The sequence below is a fragment of the Typopeltis vanoorti genome, chromosome 13 (assembly GCF_054136105.1).
Source record: "Typopeltis vanoorti isolate ZY-2024b chromosome 13, IOZ_Tvanoo_1.0, whole genome shotgun sequence".
Lineage (NCBI taxonomy): Eukaryota > Metazoa > Arthropoda > Arachnida > Uropygi > Thelyphonidae > Typopeltis > Typopeltis vanoorti.
Genome location: NC_143561.1, coordinates 121,857,204 through 121,881,452, shown reverse-complemented (window position 1 = coordinate 121,881,452; position 24,249 = coordinate 121,857,204). Strand labels below are relative to the sequence as shown.

The following is a 24,249-nucleotide window of genomic DNA, read 5'->3' as shown; positions in this document are numbered from 1 at the left end:
TTCCCAGCCTTATTCTTCTCCAAGCTTCCCTTTTTAAATTTTTTAGCCTTTTCTCAAGTATACTTGCATGGAAATTCATTTGTAATTTTCACATTCAGTTTTATTTGTTTTATTTCTATTTTTTATAGATGGATACTATGCGAGCTCTACGCCTATCATTTGGAATTTGATCCTCTGACAGAGCATTCTGAATTATGCAGTGTAGCTGCTGTAAAATTTTTCTATCTCTGTATTTGACTATTTCCTATTGAATATCATTTACTTGTGATGACCTTCCTCATTTCAAGTTTTTTTAAATAGCTTTTTCTGTTTCAAGTATTGATATTTATTCCTGTTTGAATTTTCTGGATGGTTCCTACCACTGTGCTGTTATTGCTTGTTTTATTTAGCATTGTTATAAAGTAATTACTCCAGACATTTAGAAGCAAATATATATCCACCATAATCCCAAAAAAAAGTACCATAAACATCTGATTTGAAATTACTGATTGATTGTCATCACCTCACTCCTTTCCAAAATAATCAGAAGTCATCAATAGTCAATTTCTCCACTAATTAGAGTACCACCAATATGGATTCTGCTGACCTGGATCTCTTAGCCTACATCATCCATCATGAGATACATGCCAGGAAAGGTTTGGTAAAATGGGCTATCACAATTGACGTTTCCAGAACATTTGATTGTTTCTGATGTTGAGGCCTACTCAGAAAGTTGCATCCTTTGATCTACTTTTCTTCTACTTGATTAATTGATTAGCAAGTTTTCTCTCTGGGTGTGCACTGTATAGAAGGAAGAAAGATCACATGACAGGAAATAAATGGAATTTATACATCTACAGAAAGTGAAGGAGACTTGAAGTCCAAGAATATTGGACCTGGTCATAGGATCAAAAGAACTCTCCAAACTAAGTTGGCCACATTGCTTCCATTGGAGAAAGTGATCAATGCAGTCTTGACTTGAGAGATTGTGAAAAATCAGGAATATTCTCTCAAGAAGGGCTATATACTATAACTACAATGTAAGTGATTATTACAAGCTTAGGAGGAAGCTCGAAGCTGTGTCATAGCATAAAACCCTACAAGGAAAGGATGAATAGTGCATGGGAGATACTTAAGTGAGTATCTAGATCTAGAGGAAGCTATATTAAATTGTATACCTAAGATAAGGAGGGCTAATCAGGCAGGAGTTAGATGGATAAATAATATCAATATGCATGGGTTTTAGAAGAAGAAAATGCTGTGGAGGGTATATAAGAAGAAGGGTGACCAGTATGGTAAGGAAGGCAAAATCACGTCATGAGAAAAAACTAGCCAAGCAGACCAAAAGTAATCCCAAAGAGTTCTTTTGCTATATGACAAAGAAGAGGAAAAATAACTATAGAAGAATAAGATTAATGAGTGCTGATGGTCATGAGGTGACAAAAGTACATAAAATAGTTGCATTACTGAGTAACCACTTTACAAGGGTATATCATACAAATGAGGTTAATGTTTTGACATAAGCAATAAACACTTATGTGGAAACAGAGGTGGATAAATTGAAGGTTTTTAGGATATTGCAAAATCTCAATGTAAATACAGCTGTGGGAGTAGATAGAATATCAGCTTGTGTTTTGTGGGAATGTGCAAGGGAACTGGCAGTGCCTCTGACTAGGCCCTTTAATTTAAGTCTTAACTCATGTAGAATTCCAAGGGAGTGGAAAGAGGGCAAAATAATTCCCTTGTATAAGGGAAATTCTAAGATTGCAGTAGGAAAGTATAGACCAATTAGTATATCAGGAGTGATAATAAAAGTACTAGAAAATTGTCAAAATGAGAAATTAAGAATTGGTGGATAACAATATGATACTCAAGAATGGGTGGATAACAATATTATTATTATTATTATTAAACAAGACCTCATGGAGTCAAAGACTCATCTAGGAGATCCTTTTATCTCACACACACATCTCATCATACTGCGTCTTAAACACATTCAAACTCCTTGCAGACACCACACTCTCAGGCAAGGCATTCCAATCACTCACAACTCTGCACGAAAGAAACCTGCCTCTCACTCCCCTACTCACACCCTCTTTATACAATTTCCAGGGATGACCTCTGGTTCTCCCCTGATCTCCCACTATTCTCTGTAGAACTTCTCCACCATTGATCCTATAACAACCCCTTACCAACTTGAAGGTCTCTATCATATCTCCCCTCTTCCTTCTCTCTACTAGACTCTGCAAATTGCATCTTTTCAATCTTTCCTCATACTCGACATTCCAGAGGTCAGAAACTACCTTAGTCAGTCGCCTTTAGACCCTTTTCAACATCTCTTCATCCTTCTGAAAACCAGGTGACCAAATCTGGGCACAATAGTCCATGTGTGGCCTAATCAAAGCCTTATACAATGGAACAAGAATCTCCCTACTTCTACACGTCAGTGTCCTCCGCATCATTCCCAGAAGTCTTTGTGTTGTCTTCACAATTTTGGCGATGTGTCCCCTAAATTTTAGATCCTTATCCACTATCACCCCCAGATCTCTTATTTCCTCCACTTCCAACAATATATTCTCACCAAGCATAAATTCTGCATCCCATCTTTGTTTTCCAAATTTTAAAACCTTACATTTTGTAACATTGAACTCACATCCCCATTTGCTTGCCCAATCACTCAATTTATTCAAGTCTTCTTGCAAGGCCACAACATCTTCACTACTCTTTATGGTTCGTCCCACCTTTGCATCATCTGCAAACAACTGAATATCTCCATCCAAATCTTCGCCAATATCATTAATATACAAGTTAAATAGTAATGGCCCTAAAACAGATCCCTGAGGCACTCCACTAGTGACTTTCCTTTTCCTGGATATTGCACCCCCATACACAACTTGTTGATACCTATCAGATAGCCAGTCTCCAATCCAATGCACTAATCTAATATCCAACCCCATCTGCTCTAGTTTGGCTGTCAACTTATCATGAGGTACTCTCTCAAAAGCTTTTGCGAAATCCAAGTATATTACTGTTTATCCTTCTCCTATGTCCAAGGAAGCAGTCACTTTATTGTAATAAGTAAGTAGATTACTAAAACATGACCTCCCTTTAGCAAATCCATGCTGTCCATCAAAGATTATACCGTTGTTGTCAACTCAACTCTGGATCCTAGTTCTCACAAGCTTCTCCAACAACTTAACCACAACGCCTGACACACAGATAGGCCTATAGTTTGATGCTTGAGTTCGATCACCTCCTTTATGAAGTGGCACAATCTTGCCCTCCTTCCACTCTTTAAGGACTTGACCAAGTGCAAGACTCGTATTAAAAAAATATGTCAAGGCAAGTGTCAACTCTCTAGCACATTCCTTCGGAATACGCGGTGATATATTATCAAGTCTCACAGCCTTATTTACATCGAGTTTACTCAACTCCCCAAACACCTCTTGCTCACTTACAGTCAGTCTCTCCTCCCCATCATCAACTGCTCTTAATCTCTCCATGAAGTCACATTCACAAGATTGAAAGATCTTTATGAACTGCTCATTAAGTATCTCCACCACACATTCTGCAACAGCTGTCTTTATACCATTTCCTCCAATCAATGTCATCCTTCCATAATCATTCTTTCTTTTGCTGGCTACATATCGAAAGAACTCCCTAGGATTCTTTTTGGCTTCATTAGCTAACTGCTGTTCATACCTCTCTTTAGCTACTCTCACCAACCAAGTCACCCTCCTTGCCTGGTCTTTTTAGACCTCATGAAATTGGTTACTTCCACTTCTCTTATGCTGCCTATACAATGCCCTTTTCCTCTGTATTGCATGCTTAATCTCTTTATTCATCCATCTCACACCTACCTTATTTAACCTTCTCACCCATAGTATACATTTTGACATTGCATTTACTAAATATTTTTTGAAAATCCCCCAAGCTGCATTGATCTCTTTTCCAGCTAACTCCTCATTCCATGCTACACCTGCAAGCTGTCTCCTGAGCTCTTCATAATCACCCCCCCCCCCTCGTAGTTTCACATATACCCTTTTTTCACAGGGGTCCTTGCACTGCTGGCAACCACCCAAGTAATCACCTCATGGTCACTTTCACCATTTGGTGGATGATTTGATACCTCATTGATAATTACATCCTCCGATGAGATGACCAAATCCAAGACCCTTAATCCTCGTGTACCCTCTGTTACATACTGTCTGAGGTAGTTATCCCTCAAAAACTCAAGAAACTCATTTTCTTTACTTCCAGTTGCTATCTCTTCATTCCAGTCTATATTGCCATAATTAAAATCACCCATAATGATCACCCTTTTCTTATTTGCTTGGCTTATTTGACTATACATTTCACTATCACCGCCATCCACATTAAATGGTCTATAATAACATCCCACCAAGTATTTGATTCTATTCACCTCTATCTCACGCCATACTGCCTCAAAACCACTGGCACTATTTCCCTCTAGCATCTCTACCTTGTATGGACATTACTCTTTCTCTATCATCAATAGCACTCCCCCTCCCTTTTTACCCCTTCTATCCTCACGAAACACATCATAACTTTCCATCTCTATTCCTATCAGGATGTCGTCCTCATCTAACCATGTCTCACTTATTCTGCTAATCTTTTGGGTGCACAGACGCAATTAGTGCAACCATTTCATCCGCCTTGTTTCTTATACTTCAAGCATTGGTATACAAACACAACAACTCATTTCTGGATCTACAGCTAGTTCCACTGATACCACTCACTCGATGTGATCTCTCCATGCTGGACTGGGGCCATTTCCCTTTCTGCTTCTTCATTTTAGAACCCTTTGCAATTCCATCTGTTTCCTTTTGATCCCTGATCATCCCATTACTTTCCTGCCTATACATGCTCTCACCTCTTCTTGGAGCATCCACCTTTCTCATGCTGTGTACCCCTGTCCACTCTGAGCCTCCCCGTTTTCCTGCTCCTCTTGCACACCCATTCTCTCATTTTCTATACTCATAACCACTCACTTCCCCATTCATTTCCACTTCTTCAATCTCTCCTGTCTTACTCTCCTGCTCTTCCACATCACTCTCCTCTCGATCTGATTCATTCTCTCTATTCACTTCTCTACCTTCCAGCAGCAGTCTCTCCAAGCGACTCACACCATAACCACTCAAATGCAGTCCATCGCTCCCATACAGCTCACTTCATCCCTCAAACTCATTGCACACATTAACAAACTGTACTCCCATCTCCTCACACATTTCAGCCAGAATATCATTCATAATCCTTGCTCTACGCCTCATTTCACCACAATCATACCTAGGCAACACACTGACCACCCTTCCTGTCACACTATTCTCCTTTATCTTTCCAAGCAGTCTCCTGACATTCATTTTGACATGCTCTTTGTTCTCTCTCAAATCATTTGTACCAATTAATACAATTAACTCTTTTGCTCGTTCCCACCTCATATTCAATGCCTCAATCACTCTACTCATTTTACCACCTGGAAAACATTCCTTGTGCATTTTATCCTATAGCACACCTTTAATAATGGAGTCGCCATACAACGCCACTCGCTCATCTTTCGTTAACTGTTTCATGCCATCATGATTTATTTTAATAGTTTTGACCTGAATTCTCTTAATTTCATTACGCATCCATTTCATTTCTTGCTTCATCCAATCCAGTTCACCTTCCGAACCTCGTGACACATTCTCTCTATCATTAAATCTTTCTAACTTTCTAACTCTCGACCCCCCTCTTCTCACTTTCCCTCTCATTCATCCTTCTTTGTTTCCGTACTTTCGGTCCAACATATGTCCAACTTTCACTATCATTCTTCTCACTTTCACTCTCACATATCTTTCTTTGTTTCCGTACTTTCGAACTAACATGCGTCCAACTTTCGCTGTCATTCTTCTCACTTTTACTGTCATTCATCTTTCTTTGGTTCAGTACTTTCGTTCCAACATGCGTCCAACTTTCGCCATCATTCATTCTTTTTTCGCTATCATTCATTCTTTCGATTTTTTTCACTTGCGATTTCTGCATCATGCCATTTCTACTTTCATTCGTTCTCTCAATTTCGTTTCTTTCCGCCTCACTTTCGTCCCTTTTAACATCCGTTACGGTTGTCAAATCGCTCTTTTTCTTTTTTCCTGATTTTTTAACATTTTTTCGCCTGTCTTGCTCACCATCCTTCTCTTTCAAACATGTACTCACAACACAATCGGTACTAGCACTTTCTGTCATCAATTTCATATTCGCATTAATCAATTCCTTGTTCAGGTCACATTTCGCACACACCCTTCTTCTCCGCACTAAATACCCACAAATCATTTATGTAATCGAAGGAATAAATACAACAGACCTCACACTTAATGAAACGACTGAAATCTAAATTAAAATCATGGAATGACAATGCCGCCGCCATTTTTTTTTTTTCTCTGCAGGTTACTAGGTCTAATATTAACGATTTTGTATTTAGTTTAGGCAAGGAAAAAAACCCCACACTAATAATATCGGTAGCGTACAACGTTTACAGCCACTCTTACTTAAACAATTACGAATATATACTTAATTATTCCTAGTAAAACTTATCTAAATCAAGAGCTCTTCAAAACACGTCCGTAGCGCTTGACCCACTAGCGCATGGTTTGGATAACAAAACCATGCTGTTGTTTACTAACTTTTTATAATAAAGTGACAGATGTGTTGGATAAAAGAAATGGTTGCTGGATTTTGCAAAGTCATTTGACCAAATACATTATTATTACTATTACGTGACACCTCCAAAGAGTCCAAAGACTCATCGAGGGAGGGCACCCAATCTACAACTGTCTGTTACTACCACTCCATCCACCGACTACAACAAACCGCAACTACACCAATGCCATCTACAGCCCACCACTACTAGTATTTTCACAGGCAATCACAAACATCCATGCCCTCGGTGGGATTTGAACCCATAGCCTTTTGGCTGGGGAGCAGATACGCTAACCGCTTGGCCACCCAGGCCAGCACATGGAATTCTTGCGAATTAGAACAAATTGAGATGGATATGACACTGGTTATATGGATAAGAGGGTGGCTGCTGGACAGATATGAGAAAGTGGTATACAAAGTAGCAGAATCTAGGCAAAAGCTGGTGACTAGTGGTGTACTGTAAAGTTCAGTGCTAGGACTACTCCTACTGTTTAATTTATACATAAATGATGTAAGAAATAACCCGCAAGGAAATATTCAGTTATATTTTGATGATGTGAAGAGTGTGCAGGACGATTTAAATAGGCTGTCAGTATGGGCAAAAGATAATGAGTTTCAGTTTAATTTGGAGAAATGTAAAATTATGCATTATTGGATAAATAGATTACAAGCTGAGTACCACATTGATGAAACTGTACTGCAGGAAATAGATGAAGCTTGGTATTAAGGGGGGGGGGTGCAGACAGAGAGTTGAAATTTAGAGGACATATTGCTAAGGTTGCTATGGTAGTGCATAAAATTACTTGGCTATTGAAGAACACAGAAGTAGAGTTAAAGAAGTTGTTATTCCTCTGAATTATAAGTAATCCAGATGTGGACTTCATTTGTCCACATCTGGAATACTGTGATTGGGTCTGGACGTCTGCGTTTCTTGATGCAGGGTATTCAGAGGAAAGCAACCAAGATTATGAATGGCCTGTGGAACATTCCCTGTGAGGATAGACTGAGGGTGTGTGTACTGCAGAAGTTGGTTGATAGGTGAAAAAAGAGGGTATGTGATAGAAATGTTTAAGTTACTTAAATTGTTTTATAGGATTGATGCAAGTGAAATGTTTCATCACTTGGCTGGAACAAGAGATCATCTTTGGAAGTTGAGTAAAAGTATGGTTAGTAGTGATGTAAGGACTACATTTTTTGCTTGGAGAGTTGTGAATGAATGGAATGGGTTGTCACAGTTTGTTTTAAGGGCTTTGTCTGTTAATGAGTTAAAGGAGAGGTATGATAGATTGTGTGGATTATTTGGGTCTCCCTCCCATGATGAGCCTTTTGGACTCCATGGAGGTTACCATACAATAATAATAATAATGTCATCATGGATAGCTTCCTCTCTTTGAGCTTAGCCACTAAAGGGAGTTTCTCCGTGTTCTGTTCTATGTTTACCCTCTTTTTCCAGTACATAAATTACCTACTCAGTCACTACTAATCCTACATATCTTGGAGATACTTCATTCTTTGTACTCATTCAGCAAGCCATGCAGAGGTCGAACATCCCAAACTTTACGATCATTTGCAACCAGTGCCTGAAATGGCATCAGTACCATTCTTCAATGGAGCAGTAAGAATCTGGTCATATTAATAACCTGTTCAGTGCTACTAAAATGCCCCCTTGCCTTTTTTTCTCTAACGAATCTCAGTTCCCCCACCTTCTTCTTCTTGAGTATTCTGCAATTGAGCAGGTTCTTCTCTTAGTAGCAAAAATTTTCCTTCCACTCTCTTCTGTTCTGAGCCTTCTCTTTCAAGGTTGTGTACTTATCTCTATTCAGCATGTCATCTAGCATTGTTTTCCTTACTCTTCCTTTGGGTCTTTTTTTCCGTCTGTTTTTCCTTTGATGGCATCTCTGATGATTCCATTCCCTCTCAGAATATGTCTGATCCAGTTTCCCTTTCTTCTTTTTATCATCTTTAACAGACTGCTTTCTTCTTCTACTCTTTTTAAGACCTCTTCATTAGTTATTTTATCTGTCCATTTGATTTTTTCCAATCTTCTCCAAATCACATCTCAAAGCTTTCAGGTTCTTAATTTCTTCTTTCTTCAATGTCCAAGTTTCAGCTGCACAGAGGGCAACAGTCTACACATAACATTTTATTAGTCTTTTCTATAGGTTTCTGTCCATTTTAATTCTGAATAAATTCCATTTTCTATTAAAGGCATCTCTTCCCATCACTATTCTTGCTTTTATGTCACTTTTACATCTTCCATCACTGCTAATCACACTTCCTAGATATTTAAATGTCTTTACTTGATTCAGTTTTTCCCCATTTATTCTGATATCCATATTTGCCTCTTTCCTTGCTATTTTCATTACCTTTGTTTTTCTTATGTTAATTTTCATTCAGTTATTGATACAGGATTCCAGTAATCTGTTCAACAGATGTTGTAGTCCTGTTTCAGTATTTGATAATAATGCCTTATCATCTGCGTATCTTATTGCAAATATCTGACTACCTCCAATCTTTATTCTTTCTTCCGAATTCTCCAGTGCTTCTTTTAACATTGCTTCAGAACACATGGCAGTTTGTCCCATGTATAGTGAAATAATTAGCCTTCTATCTTTCCAATCTATACCAATCTTTTCCATTACTTCCACCGTCTTATACCATTTTACAAAGTCAAAAGCTTTTTCAAAATCTACATAACAGATTTTAACTTCTTTATTCACTTCCAGACTTCTTTGACTTACTATTCTTAACAGTCCAATCACATCTCTTGTTCCCCTACACTTCCAGACTTCTTTGACTTACTATTCTTAACAATCCAATCACATCTCTTGTTCCCCTACACTTCCTGAAACCAAACTGATCTTCTCCAAGAAATTCTTCCACCTTAGATGCAATTCTCTGTTAGAATTCTCATAAGTATTTTTGATGTATGGGAAATGAGGCTTATTGTTCTAAAATCCTTGCAGTTCACTGCGTTACTTTTCTTTGGTATAGGTATAAATATTAAGGTCATAAAATCTTTTGGTAATTCTCCTTTGTTATAAATTAAATTTATTATTTTGGTTATTTCTTCAGTTCCTTTCTTCTGAAGTTGTTTCAGGAATTCTGCAGGTATTTCATCTATTCCTTCTGCCTTTCCACATTTTAGTTCTTTAATGGCCATTTCTACTTGTGTCTTTGAAATCTCTGGGCAAGATCATCTTCATTTACTTTCTTTATATCTTCTAATGGCAACTCATTTTGGTCTATTTTCCTTGTCATATAGATCTTTAATGTATTCCTTCTATTTCATTAGGATTTTATCTCTTTCATTTATGATATCTCCATTCTTATTTGCTATTCCTCCAGCTCAAATTCCATTTCTCTTGTGATTTATGTTTCTGGCTTTTTCATACAAAAGATCATACCTTCCCATTCTCTCATAATTTTCCATTTCTTCACATTTTTTTAAGCCAATCTTCTCTACTTCTTTCTGCTTCCCTTCTCAATTTGTCATTCAGGGTTCTATAGTGTATTTTTCCTTCTGGGGGTGTTTTTATTTTTCCATTTTCTTCTTTCTTCCATTATAGAAATCATCTCATTAGTTATCCAAGGTTTTTTTTATTCTTTTAGCTCTTACATATCCAATTTCTTCTTCTGCAGTCTTCTTAATTTCTCTTTAGCTTGTTCCCATTTCTTTTCTGGATCTTCACTTTTGACAAAACTTGTTTCCTCTAATTCTTTCTCCAATCTATTTCCAAATTCCTTGGTATTTTTTAATTTCTCTAAGTTCCATATCTTCCTTACTTACATTAATAAACAAATCACCAGATAGGATCAGATCTCACTCTTTGTCAGACATTTACTTAAGAATAAAGATATCACATCAGTATCTTCCTCACCTTCAAAAAACAAAAACTAGGCATTATTTTTCACTGAAGGCACTTTCATCCATCCAAATACTAACTCTATACAAATCCAAAATTTACTCATCCTCAGAATACTGTTCACTTCTTTGGGGTGGTGCACCTAAATCCTCCTTAACAATTCTTGATATTTACTACAAGAAATCAAGTTGACTAATAGATGATTCCTATACCAATCTCATTGGCTTCAACCACTATCCCAAAGATACAATGTTTGATGTCTGTGTCCTTTGTGTAAAGGTACATCCACGGACACGTCTCCATTGAACTGACAACCATCTTTTATCTGCTTTCTGTTTAGCCTATAGAAAGAAATGAAGCAGCTATCCATCATCCATTTCATTCCAACTGCAAATACATCAACATGTACTTTCCTCTTCATTTATTCTATCTACCTTTGTTCTCTGGAACAGCTTTCTTCAGGAAGTGTTCCCTCAACAACTACTTCCAAATGTTAAAAAAAAAAAAAAAAAAAGTAAGAAAATCAACAATTTCTTGTTTCTCAATCTTTACCTGCACTCTACATGTCACTGATGTGCTATGAATTTTTCTACCACTCATGTATGGGATTGATAAATATGTGTATAATGGGTTCATGAACAACTGGGCAACAGCCAGCTAGTCAAATGTAAGCTGGTAAGTGTAAACTGGTGACAGGACATTTGGACAACAGCCAAGCATGGTATCCCTTCCAGTGCATCTGCTGTCATGTAATTTTATTTTATCTATTATTAATATTTTTTAGGTTTATCTGTGTATCACATTGATAGTAATAGATTACAGGAAATTCACGAAGCTAGAGACATACAGACAAATCGGCCATGAGAACACCACCTATTTACAGGCAGAAAATACTGGTGGTAGTGGTGGACAGTAGATGAGGTTGGTGTAGGTTTTAATGGAAGTGGCATTTGCTATAATTTGTGGATTAAGTGGTAGAAATGGAGAGTTGTATAGTAGGTGCCCTCCCTTGATGAGTCTCTGGACTCCTTGAAGGTGTCACATAATAATAACTTAGATTTGGGGATGATGGTGAACAGAAATTTGAAGTTGAAGAGTGGAGTGTATTTTTCTAGTTGGCAAAATCACTCAAGGAGTACTTGGATGTTGAAGGAGACATTGACAGGTAGAGATAAGGAGGTTACTGTCCCTCTTTAAAAGGCAAGGATTTTGCCTCATCTCACTGATCTCATCATTCTTTAATCACCTGCATCCTACTTTCTCTCTCTCTCTCTCTCTCTCTCTCCCCTCTGACATCTTCCTCTTTGTTCTCTCATTTACCTGCCTTTCTTTCATCTCTATATCTCTTACTGTTGTACTTTCTCAATTTCCTCTCTTTCCCTGGTTCTCCCATTCTCTCTTTCTTTATACTATTCCCATAACTTTACCTCAGTCCTACTGTTATTCACTTCACATTGATTAGCCATTTAAGTCTCCTAATCTTTGCTCTCTTCAACACATTTTCATACCTTCCACTTTTCTCTGTACTGCAGATTTTTTTTTCTCTCTCTCTCTCTCTTTAAGCATACTACCCTTGCTTGACATTCATCTACACAATCAGCACTGTCTTCCAAATCTGCTACTCTGCTAAATTTTCAGTCACACAAATACATCAACATGTACTTTCCTCTTCATTTATTCCATCTACCTTTGTTCTCTGGAACAGCTTTCTTCAGGAATTTCCTCAATTTCCTCTCTTTCCCTGGTTCTCCCATTCTCTCTTTCTTTATACTATTCCCATAACTTTACCTCAGTCCTACTGTTATTCACTTCACATTGATTAGCCATTTAAGTCTCCTAATCTTTGCTCTCTTCAACACATTTTCATACCTTCCACTTTTCTCTGTACTGCAGATTTTTTCTCTCTCTCATTCTCTCTTTCTCTCTCTCTCTCTCTCTCTCTCTCTCTCTTTAAGCATACTACCCTTGCTTGACATTCATCTACACAATCAGCACTGTCTTCCAAATCTGCTACTCTGCTAAATTTTCAGTCACACTACCCAGTGTTGTATCCATCTATACATCATGCTTGCTATTGGTGATTTTGTGCTAGCACTGACTTGTTTCTGAAACATCACTACCACTGCTAGTAAAATCAGAGATACTGATGTATTATTCTAAATGATGGAAATATAAATTTTATCTTTATATCACTGTTTACAAGTTCCACTTTTTTAATAAAAAGAAGAATGTTCCATTTCCATTCCACTCTCACCGAAAAATGAAGGCTTGATACATTTTATGTTCTTTATTATTTTTGTTCTCCTTTCACAGAGACTAGTTAAAGATTTATATGATTCTAATATCATAGAATTCAACTTGTGTTCTCTCTTGAATCTTTTTCTTTCTTTCTGTTCCTACTTTCACAGGCATTCTCCATAACCATGATAGACACTCTGCAACTGACTGGGAAAAGTGACCATGCAGTGTTTTTCTGGGAGGTTGCTAAATAGAATTTTCACTCAACTTCTGAAATTGTAGAACTACAAAACAGGTGATTTTGACAAACTTTTTTGTCAAAATCACCAAACTGTCAAAACATTTTGACAGTTTGGAGCTGTGCCATGGTAAAAGAAGCTACATGAAAATAATGACAGTAACAAAAGGGAAGTGGTCAGGGAAAATCCTAAAGGCTTTTTTTTTGCTCAGAGTGAATAAGAGGAAGAATGAATATGAAAAGATAACTTCAATCATTTCTGATAAATTGACATAAACAGAAGAAATAACTGAGTTGCTAAGAGATCACTTTGCAAGGGTGTGTCATCCAGGCAGAAATTTTGGACCTTCTGATGTGACAGAGATTGATGTGAGAATTGAAGTAGACAAACTAGAGGTCTCAGCATATTGAAAAATATGAGTGAATAAAGCAGTTGGTTAAACAGCATGTTGTGTGCTACTAGAATCTCCAAGAAAACTGACAGTTCCTCTGATAAAGTTGTTTAATCTAGGTCTCAACTCTGACAAGGTTCCACTTTTGTGGAACCTTGTCAGAGTTGAGACCTGAAGAGGTTAAGATAGTTCCATTACTTAAAGGGATTGAAGGAGCGCTAGTTAAAGTCTTTAAACAGTTGGTTAAATATAAAATACAGAAATAGGTGGATAGGCATATGATACTCTAAGATGGACATCATGGCTTTGTAAAAGGTAGGTCCTGCTTTAGTTATTTACTCACATTTTATAAATATTATTATTATTATTATTATTATTATTATTATTTGACACCTCCAGGAAGTCCAAGACTCATTGAGTGGAGTGCACGTACTCTACAACTCTCTGCCTTCACCATTAAATCCACCAACTACCCCAGTACCATCTACCACCAACCACCACCACTAGTTTTTCCACAGACTATAATAAACATCCATGCCCATTGCAGAATTTGAACCTGCAGCTTTTTGGCTGGAGAGCAGATATGCTAACCACTCGTATCTGATCTTTTGGCTGGCAGAGTGGTTAGCGAACAGCAGAATTAAATTAAATTAAATAAGGGAAATTGCTATACCATGATACTGTTGGACTTGCAATGGGATTTGACAATAATATAATAATAATGCTTGGAAAACTATTGCATAACTTGCAGAAAATGGATACAAAGTTGGTGGAACAGATGATCTCACAACAATAGAACCCAGAGAGAAATATATGGTGGATTGAAATCTGGCAAAATGAGGATGACTAGTGTAATGCAAAGGACTCTGAACTAAGGTTACTGCTTTGTATATTAAATATAAAAGGGAAATATTCACTTGTTTGCTGATGATGATGCAAAACTGGGAAGGACAGTAGGTGATAAAGGTAATGTACATATCCTGCATATCAGAAATTTAACAGTAACAATGATGTATATGTATAACATTATTTTTATATTTATGTATATATTTAAAAGATGCATGTATAACATATATATAAGTGATTGAAATAATATATGTTGTTATTGTTATTATTATTAACATCATGGGAGGTACACATTATTGCACACAATGCTCATCCAATTATGCTTTAAACTGATTCAATGTCTACATTCACAACACACTCAAGCAATGCATTCCACTCACCAACCAAGGGGAGGGGGTAGAACAAGAGTGGCCTCTTGTTCTACCCCCCCCCCCCTTCTCTCTCACTCTATGAAAATCTCTTCCATGTCAACCTGATAACAGCTGCATATCCTGACTAGCTTATATGTCTCAATCATATCCCTCCTCTTCTTTCTTTCCACAAGGCTCTGTAACTTACATTCTCTCAATCTGTCTTCGTACTTCAGATTCCAAAGACCACTGACCACCTTTGTGATCTACTCTGGACCCTTTCCAACATATCCTTGTCACCATGAGAACCTGGCAACCAAATCTGTGCACAATAATCCATATAAGGTTTGATCAAGGCCTTATACAATGATATCATAACCCCTCTATTTCTGCATTTCAGGGTCCTCTGCATCATTGACATTATCCGATGTGACGTCTTCACAACTTGTGCAATGAATTCAGGTGCTTGTCCACTATCTCTCCTAGATCTCTCATCTTCTCTATTTCCTTTAAAGTTTCTCCAGCAAGTGTATACTTTGCATCCCATCATTGCTTACCAAATCTTAAAATCTTACGCTTTGCAACATTGAACTGATATTTCCACTTACCTGGCCATTCAGGCAATCTATTCAAGTCCTCTTGTAAGACCACAACATCCACTTGATTTTGCTCTCCCCAGTTTTGCATCATCTGCAAACAGCTGTATATCACTAGTTAAATCCATCCCAATATCATTAACGTACAAAATGAACAACAACAATGGTCCCAAAACTGACCCATACAGTACACCACTAGTGACCTTTCTCTTTTGGGATACCGTATCCCCATATACAACTTTCTGATACCTATCTGACAGCCAGTCACTGATCGAACTCAGAAGTCTATTATCCAATCTCATCTGTTTCAATTTATTTAAGATCTTGTCATGTGGCAGTGTATCAAAAACTTTTGCAAAATCCAAGTACATTATAGTAAATGCATCTCTCCTGTCCAAGGTATTTGTCAACTTTTGATAATATACTGCTCAAAACAATTAGGGGATATATTGGTTTTCTTGTAAATTATAAAGTTATAAAAATAATTTACAAATGTAACCCATTTATTTTAAAATATTCTTACTATACAGCTGTAGAACAAACAGCTGCATACAAAATCATGTTAAGCTTGTCGAAATGTGTCTTAGCTGTATTAGCATGTGGAGGGTATAAAAGCATGGCTTATTGTGTTCACTTCCACAGTTCATAATTTTCATTTCAATTGTAAACTTGTGTCACCTACCACCCATTATTTTGTTAAAAATGGCAGAACAACGTGATATCCCGGAATCCATAGCTTTGGAGAGCTATTGGTCGATTAGAAGCTGGAGAAACGCAGCAAGTTGTTGCTCAAGCTTGTCATGTATCTCAAAGCTTAATTTCGTGACTTTGGGACCGCTTTCTGGAGGTGGGAAATGTTCAAAATTGTCTTCATGCCATAGATTTATGTGCTCGAAAACCAATGGTTTACATTCCACTTACTGCAAATCACAATAGAGTCTGAAGAATTTGGGCACAGGAACACTGCAAGTAGACAAATGAGGATTGGTCTCATGTACTTTTTAGTGATGAGTCCAAGTTCAGTCTGCAACCAGATAACCGATGTATCTTGATATGGCGTGAAAGTGGAACAAGAAATAATCCACAGTTTGTTTGTGAAAGACCCCCAACCTCAAGGTGGGAGTTTGATGCTATGGGCTGGAATAAGTACGAGGGCTGTTCAGTAAGCAATAAGACTAATTTTACTGTCGCAAAACCACTCATCACAATATTAATTTCTGTGGAATAAAGAAATGTTGCTGTCGTATTAAATATAACAAAAGAGGTTAATAGATGGTGTATATGGGCTGATGTGCCAGAGTGTCACGTGACTAAACGCAAGCTTGTTTCGCCGCGCCTACGAGTGGCGACCAGTCGTCGAAATGGAAGCATCCTTGGAACAGTGTTATGTGATTAAATTTTGTGTGCATTTGCAAAAATTGGCATTGGACACTTTTAACATGATACGCGAAGCTTTCCACGATGAAGCAATGTTGAGGGCAAGTGTTTTTCGCTGGCATAAAACTTTTAAGGAAGGAAGGCAAAATGTGGAAGATCTTGAACGTGAAGGAAGACCTTCAATATCCATCACAGAGACAGTGATCAACACAGCAGCGATTATCATCAAGGAGGATCGCAGAATTACAGTACGCCAGCTGCATGTTGTCCTGAATATTTCTCTGGGAAGTGTTCACTCGATCATGGCTGAACATTTGGGACTGAAACATGTTTGCGCCCGATGGATTCCCAAACTCTTGACACCGGAGAAAATGCAGCATCGAGTAGATGTGTGCACAGAATGGAAAGAAAGACTGGAACAAGAAGACAACAACTTCTTAAAACGCATCATTACAGCAGATGAAGCTTGGTTGTATTACTATGACCCTACAATGAAACAACAAAGCAGTGAATGGAAGCATCCGTCTTTGCCTACCCCCAAGAAAGCAAAAACTGTAAAATCGGCTGGTAAAGTTATGGCCATAATGTTTTTTGACTACAAAGGCATTGTTTACCAACACGCTGTAGAACCCGGGAATACTGTAAACAGCTCATACTATGCAGATGTTTTACGGACAATGGTACAGCACGTTAAAAGGAAGCGTCCATTGCTGAAGAATGGCTTCTTATTGCACCACGATAATGCAAGGCCACATATTGCTGGTTGTGTAGTGGACGTTTTGCAGAAGAACAACATAGATATCCTACCACACCCTCCATACAGTCCTGATCTTGCACCTTGCGATTTCTGCTTCTCAGCTCAAGAAACCACTAAGAGGCCACCATTTCGAAAGCAACAAAGCATGTGTAAAAGCCGCGGAGGCGGTTTTGAAAGAACTCTCAAAAAACAGACTTTCACATGTGTTTAAGAAGTGGATGCAACGTTGGGACAAATGCATTGTGTCTCATGACAATTACTTCAAAAAAGACCATGTAAATGATGACGATTAAAGGTAATCTGTTTTCTGTATAAATATAGTCTTATAACTTATTGAACAGCCTCTGTATATAAGGCCATACTGATCTCTATTTTATCAGAAACGGTTTCTTAACAGCCCAAAGGTATTGCGATGAGATTTTGGAACCTATAGTTTGTCCATATGCTGCTGCAATTAGCCAACAATTAATTTTTGTGGATGACAGTGCTCATCCATGCTGTGCAAATTTGGTACAAGAGTGGTTTGAGGAAGAAGGTATTGAACGAATGAACTGGCCTGCCTGTTCACCGGATTGTAATCCAATCGAACATGCTTGTGATGCTTTAGGTAGGTGCGTTTCTGCTCGACTGGTGCCACCATGATCGTTTCAAGAGCTCTTTTTTCCCTACTCCTCTATGAGAAATTACTCTCATAGAGGAGTAGGGAAATATCCCACAAGAACTTTTTGATCTTCTTATCTGGTCCATGCAACCAAAATGTACTGCTGTTTCTGCTGTAAATGGAGACCATACACCCTATTAAAAATTAACAAAAGCGTTTTTGGCTATTCTTGTTGTTATTCTTGTTAAAATTATTTCATGCTAAAATGTATAATTTGTTAAATTTGTAATAAATATCGATTATTTAAACAATATCTCATCAATTACACCCTATCCATAAGTAAGAAATAGTTATTCATGTATAAAGTACCCAATAGTTATAATTATGTGCAGAAATTTATAATTATCCAACAGAAACTAAAGTGTCCTCTAATTGTTTTGAGCAGTGTACATGATCTCCCCTTAACAAATCCATGCTGATAACCACAGAGAATACTGCTGTTATCAACCCATTTCTGTATCCTATCCTACTTCTCACCAATTTCTCCAGGACCTTCACCACAACTCCAGATATACAGACCAGTCTATAATTTGAAGCTATAGCCTTATTACCACCTTTATGCAGTGGAACAATTTTACCCTCCTTCCACTGCCTTGGAGTCTGCCCAGTTAGCCTAATGGCTATGCGCTTTGCAACCATATGCCTGGGGAAGGAGTGTCCTAGTTCAATTTCCGTCGATGACACAAGGAGCTTAAGGATCTTCCTCAGTCGTAGCCAAGTTAGTCGGTCTTCGGTGTGGACAGCAGGGTTTTTCCACCAGTTTATCTGGGGTTTTTCGTCCCGTAAGCAGGCAGACCTGTCTCGTGAAAACACACGGATTACAGTCAGGGATACGGACCCAACTAATAGGCATATGCACACTTTTGCATATGCCTATTAGGATTCGTCGGCTATGCCGGTTCCAGGCCCCCAGATAAAATTTGGGGGGACTTAGATGGTGCTGTCCCTCCCCGCAAAGGGGATTCACGGATGCTCATCATCACAGAGAAAGGAAGGACTGCCTTGGAAGCAGTTATATTGCAAGACTTTTATTAAACAGACATGCCACTGCTACTCTCAATTCCCTGGAACATTCTCTTAAGATGCGTGGTGATATGTTATCAAATCCTATTGCTTTATTGACATCAAGTTTATTTATTTCCTCGAATACCTCCTGCTCACTCATAATTAAACCATCCTCTCCTATATCCTGTACACTTAAGTTCCTCATTCCATCCTAATCAGGATAAAATGCCCTCAACAATGTCTTCTGCAGCAGTTACCATTCTACCACTGTCATCCATTAACATCATCTTACCATGGTCATTCTTCCTTCTACTTGCCACATATCTAAAAAAACTCTCCAGGGGTTTACTCTGCCTGATTTGCGAATTTCTGCTCATACTGTACTTTTGTTCTCCTTACTAACTGAATCACTCTCCTGACTTGTTTTTATAGTCTTAATTTAACTGATTATTACTAGTCTTTTAGTCTTCAGAATACATTCGCACATTAATGCTATTATGTAGTTCTTTGTTAGATGACATTCATGCTCAACTCTGCTCAGCTCCTCATTCCATGTTATAGCTTTAGGCTGTCTCCTAAGCTTGACATCATCACCAGTCTTATAATTCCACATATATCCTTTCCTCACAAAAGTGTGCATATGGCTAGCCACAACACAGGCAATCCCTTCATGATCACTTTCACATTATTAGAATTATTGTTACATTATTATTATTATTATGTGACACCTCCAGGGAGTCCAAAGACTCATCAAGGGAGAGTGTGCCAACAGCATCGAATGATTGAACTCCTTCCAACTACTAACCGGGCTCAAACTTGCTTAACTTTTTGCTGAGCCATTAGTAGCAGAAGCTCTACATGTTCTTATTCTTGTGTATATTATTTTATTTCACCACTTACAGTATTTTTAAAATAGATCACATTTTTAATCTTTATTATAAACCTTTTTTCCCTTAGGGAAGACCAGGAATTCCAGGAAAAGATGGACAGAAAGGTCTGAAAGGCGAACCAGCTGTTATTCCACCAGATGTAATTTTGGGACAGCCAGGTTGATAACTACTTGTAAAACAGTTTGTATATTCTAGTTGAATAACTCTTAACTTTATTATTATCATTATTATTATTATTACAAAGACATTTCCTTGGAGTTCAAAGACTCATTGCATGAGGTCCAAATCAATGCTTGATCAGTCTTCTTTCAATCAGTGCCAGGGTTCTGTGCTTTCTTCTACACTCTTCCTCCTATACATCATTAACCCCCCCCCCTCCTTCTCTCTATGACATCCAATCCTGTTCAATCCTGTTTGTTTTGAATTCAAGACAAAATTCAGGATTTTGTTTTGAATCCTGAATCATCTGAGTATCCTGTGGTGCTCACATGATTCAGGATTAAAGACCTCTATAACAATGTCTTGAATACTTTGACATTGTCAAGTGGAGTGGGATAGCCTGGTGAGTTTGAATACTACCAACATTAATCCCATCTCATTTCCCAGAAAGACATTCTTCAGTCTCCCACGTTTTTGATAATATTTTGCTTATCAGGATCACTTTTCTCTTCTTGAGTTGACTTCCACATCTAGCCTATTGTGACACAAACATCTCATACACCACACATCATAGCCTCTTCATCCTCCAAAAAAAGTTTGATATTCTTTTTTTTGTTCTGAACAATACTTTTTCTTCTTCAACTCCTGACACTTTATTAATTTCAAATCTACCTGAACTTAGAATATTATTCTTGCATTTGGGATGGTGAACCTAAGATCTTAAGAATGCTTAATTGTATTCAGAAGAGAGCTATTTGCTTAATTAATCACCTCTCACTGAATGACTCCCTCTATTTGTTAACTTCCATACGTAAGCATTTCTGGTCAAATATTTCAATTTCAGTTGGCCACTAGAGGGCTACATGGTGTGTAGTGTTTGTAGAGAGCTCCTGAACAGATAAGTATTATTTTAAGTAATAATTGGTAAATTTGCTTGAATCTTACATAGTATTATTTACTTTTCGTATCTTAGCGTGTCTGTGTGATTTTTGTGTGTTTCTGAGTTATTTCAATTAGTAATTTGATAGATACGATTATTAGTGTGCACATGGCACCAATAAGAAGGAATACAATGGTGTCCAGATTGCCATCTTTCTCCAAAAATTTTAATATAAAGGATTTTATTCAGTGTACCATTTGTGAAATGTAAGCTTTGAGGAGAGCGGTTTAGAGTCTGGTTAGACAATGATGGTGAAGTGAATGTGTGCAGAAAGTGTAAGGAATGTGAGGATTTAAAGTGTGTTTCAGGCTGTGAGAGTGATATCATTATTGAAAATGGGAATGTATAAAATAGTGATATGCAAGGTATGAATAGTGATATTTGCGAGGTAGTACCAGATAGCTGTGAGAGTGGCATTGAAAGTGAGAATGAAGGTAAAAATACAGAATGAATGAATGAATTAACGGATAATAAAAATGATGAGACAGATGCAATGAGTGAGATCACACGATTATGCAGAACGATACATAGGGCAAATCCACAGCTGGAGAATTGGCAAAAATGTTTACTGAGCGTACCAAATAAACGGCAAAAGTATGATAAGAAAAATAAGAGTATGATAGTGAGTGTGAACAAATTGAAAGAGCGAGTGTTGTACGGAGATTATTTAGTAAGAGGTGTGATAGATGAGAGTTTGACAAAATCGTACCAACCTGGTGCGAACGTTAAGGATGTAAGCGAGTCAATTAGAATGCAAAATAAGAGGGTGAAAGAATTGATAGTAGAAGCAGGAACGAATGATTTGAAAGGAGACAAAATGGCTATGAGAGAGGATTTGAAGGAATTACTTGAGGTAGCAAAAGAGAAGAGTGAGAGAGAGAGTTAGCATGGTAAGTCTCTTGTCGCGGTATGACAGTGAAGAGTATAGAAGGAGGGCCAAAATTGCTAATGACTTTATGTGCGGATTATGCAGAAGGAGTGGTGTGGAAGTTGTGGATGTGTGGAGTGAGTTTGATGGGCGAAAGGATTTATATAAGATGGATGGTTTACATTTGAATGAATTTGGTGTACGGAGACTTGAAAAGGTGTTGTTGAATGAAGTGGAAGTGGATGTGCAGAATCAGGAAAACTAGAGTTATTAAAGGGGGGAGGAAGTAGATATGCAGACTTTAGGGAGACAGTTGAGTGTATGAATGTGTGTAATATGCCCAAGTGAGTACGAAGCACAACAAATCAGAATGGGATAGTTAGTATAAGGCATAAAAATAGGGATGGGACAAATGGGCTTCTGCAATTCATGTATACTAATGCCAGAAGTATTAGGAACAGGAATGAAAAGTTTTTGGCCTTGGTTGGCACTTCCAGGCCACAAGTTATTGGCATTAGTGAAACATGGCTGACAGAAGATGATATAGCTAGTGGGATTGAATGTGACGGGGTATGATGTGTCCAGGAGTGATAGGGAGAATAAAATGGGGGGGGGGGGAGTGTTATTGATGATAGCTGATGAGCTGCAGCCAAGGAGAATAGAAGTGGAACATAGAGAAAAGAGCATATTTGAGGCTATTTGGTGTGAGTTGAGACTATCAGAACAAAATATACCGTTGGGTGCTGCTATAGACCAGGTGATGGAATAGATGGTGGAGATAGTATGCATAAGCAAATAGAAGAAATGAGTGGAAGGAGGGTAATTATTATGGGAGATTTCAACTATGGTAACATTGATTGGAAGGAGGAGAGGACACATGGGAGGAAAGAATTGGATTTTATGCGGTTATTAAGGGATAACTATCTGCGACAGCATGTAATGGAAAATAAGGGGTAAGAAAGTGCTTGACCTAGTAATTGCGCCTGAGAATTTGGCTGTAAGGAATATGACCACGTTGCCACCAACTGGTGAGAGCGATCATAGGGTCTTGACTTGGGAGGTGGCTAAAGGTGTGGAATTTTCAATTAAGACAGGGTACATGTGGAATTGTCGGGCTGGTAAGTATGACAAGCTTAGGAGTTTGATTGGTTCAGTACCATGGCATGTAAAACTGCAAGAACTGGATGTTGATAGTGCATGGGAGGTGGTTAAGAAGTGTTTGCAGGAGGCAATGGCTGACTGTATACCTAGAGTCCGAATAATAAATCAAGTAGGGGTTAAATGGATGAATAACACCATTAAGCTTGAGCTGTAAAAAAAGAAACAACTGTGGAGGAAATTTAAGGGAAAAGGTCACCGGCAGACACATGAACGGTATAAAGCACAGGCCAGAAGGGTAATGAGTGTGGTAAGAAAAGCAAAAGCGGATTATGAAAGAACATTAGCCATGCAAGCTAAAGAGAATCCCGAACAGTTTTTTCGATATGTTGCAAGTAAAAGAAAAAATGTATATGGCAGAATGATTTTAAAGAATGCCGATGGTAGGGAGGTAACCGAATCAGTTGATATAGTGGAATTACTGAGCGAGCACTTTGCAAGAGTATATCATCCAGGTGGTTACATTGCAGGAATGAATGAACCAATAGCTTATACGGGAATTGTGGTGAATGAAGTGAATAGTCTATTACAAAACCTCAATATCAATACATCTGTGGGATTAGATGGTATACCAGCTCGTGTCATACGTAAAGTGGCTAAAGAATTGTCAGTGCCCTTGACCATTTTGTTTAATTCGAGTCTCGGGTCTGGGTTAGTCCTGAGGGAGTGGAAAGAGGGGAAAATAGTTCCACTGCATAAAGGAGATTCCAAAGACTGCTGTTGTAAATTACCAACTGATCAGCATATCAGGAATCGTTGTCAAGGTCTTGGAGAAAATAGTCGAGGAGAATACAGGAATGGATAGATGAAAATGGGATACTGTATGGGGGACAGCATGGTTTAGTGAAGAGTAGATTATGCCTCAGTAACTTGCTTACATTTTATAACACAGTGACAGCTGAACTGGATAAGGGTAATGGGTTTACAGTGATTCTACTGGACCTTGCTAAGGCCTTTGACAGGATACCACATGGAATTCTAATCAGTAAACTGCAGTATATGGGGATGGATATAGGGTTGGTGAGATGGATAGGAGGTTGGTTGATGGAGAGAAATCAGAGAGTGGTTTATTCAGGACTAGAGTCCAAAAGACAAGCCTGTGACTAGTGGTGTGCTGCAGGTTTCTGTTCTTGGACCACTACTGTTCAATTTGCTCATTAACGATATAGGAAAGGATCTGAGAGGAAGTGTTCATTTGTTTGCTGATGATGCAAAGTTGGGTAAAGCAATAGT

The 24,249-nt window shown here is 38.0% G+C and overlaps 1 protein-coding gene across 1 annotated transcript in view; it reads left to right on the top strand.

Moving 5' to 3' along the window:
* Col4a1 (Collagen type IV alpha 1) overlaps nucleotides 1–24,249 on the top strand; it is a 903,940-nt gene that overhangs the window by 460,062 nt on the left and 419,629 nt on the right. Inside the window, exon 20 of the mRNA XM_090402880.1 lies at nucleotides 19,959–20,049. Within this exon, the coding sequence (XP_090259006.1) occupies nucleotides 19,959–20,049 (91 nt within the window). The remainder of the gene's footprint in view (nucleotides 1–19,958; nucleotides 20,050–24,249) is intronic.